We start from the raw sequence: 559 nt of genomic DNA, 5'->3' as shown, positions 1-559 counted from the left end.
ACAAATCCACCCTATCTTTTATAAAAAACTCCTAGAACTAGTATCTGTAAAGGGCTGCGCCCGTGATCTCTACTGAAGAGGATCACGTGATCTTCGACCACGTGATATACCTTCTGTACGGACACGTGATCAGAAGCGAGCAGGTATAAGAGAAGTCTGTACTTAGTTATCTTCTCTTTTTCTTATCTTTTAGCTTCTGTACGATAGGTAGAAGCATACTCATTCGCTAGGCCTCTCCGCCCATAACATAAGCTAAAAGATCACTTTAACCCTTCTTACTCTTTTCTCTCGTACGGAGCGAGAGAGAATTGAGAATGCAAAACGAACAAGATATAACGATGGGGCTACATGAGCCTATGCCAAACCCAGAACCTAGTAACGCCCCGCCAAGGCCTCCGACGTACGAGGAGCTCGCAGAAAGCTGGAGCCAACTTAATGCAACGAATAATCTACTCCGACGAAACCTAGACCAAATGGCTATAAGACTTAAGGACGCTGAAGGCGTACGAGAAGAACTCCAAGAGATGAAAGCCCTTTTACCTCCGTACGGCACGAGGGG

At 45.8% G+C, this 559-nt stretch overlaps 1 protein-coding gene across 1 annotated transcript; it reads left to right on the top strand.

Moving 5' to 3' along the window:
* Positions 1–338: 338 nt before the first annotated feature.
* COCSADRAFT_165566 (uncharacterized protein) lies at positions 339–544 on the top strand (the record flags this gene model as incomplete). Its single annotated transcript, XM_007707603.1, has 1 exon — positions 339–544. A coding segment is annotated over one exon (206 nt), but the record flags the coding sequence as incomplete, so codon positions are not given.
* Between the last annotated feature and the right edge of the window lie 15 nt (positions 545–559).

Source organism: Bipolaris sorokiniana, assembly GCF_000338995.1.
Source record: "Bipolaris sorokiniana ND90Pr unplaced genomic scaffold COCSAscaffold_19, whole genome shotgun sequence".
Classification (NCBI taxonomy): Eukaryota; Fungi; Ascomycota; class Dothideomycetes; order Pleosporales; family Pleosporaceae; genus Bipolaris; species Bipolaris sorokiniana.
Note: the sequence above shows the minus strand (reverse complement) of the source record. Positions and strands in the feature narration are given on the sequence as shown.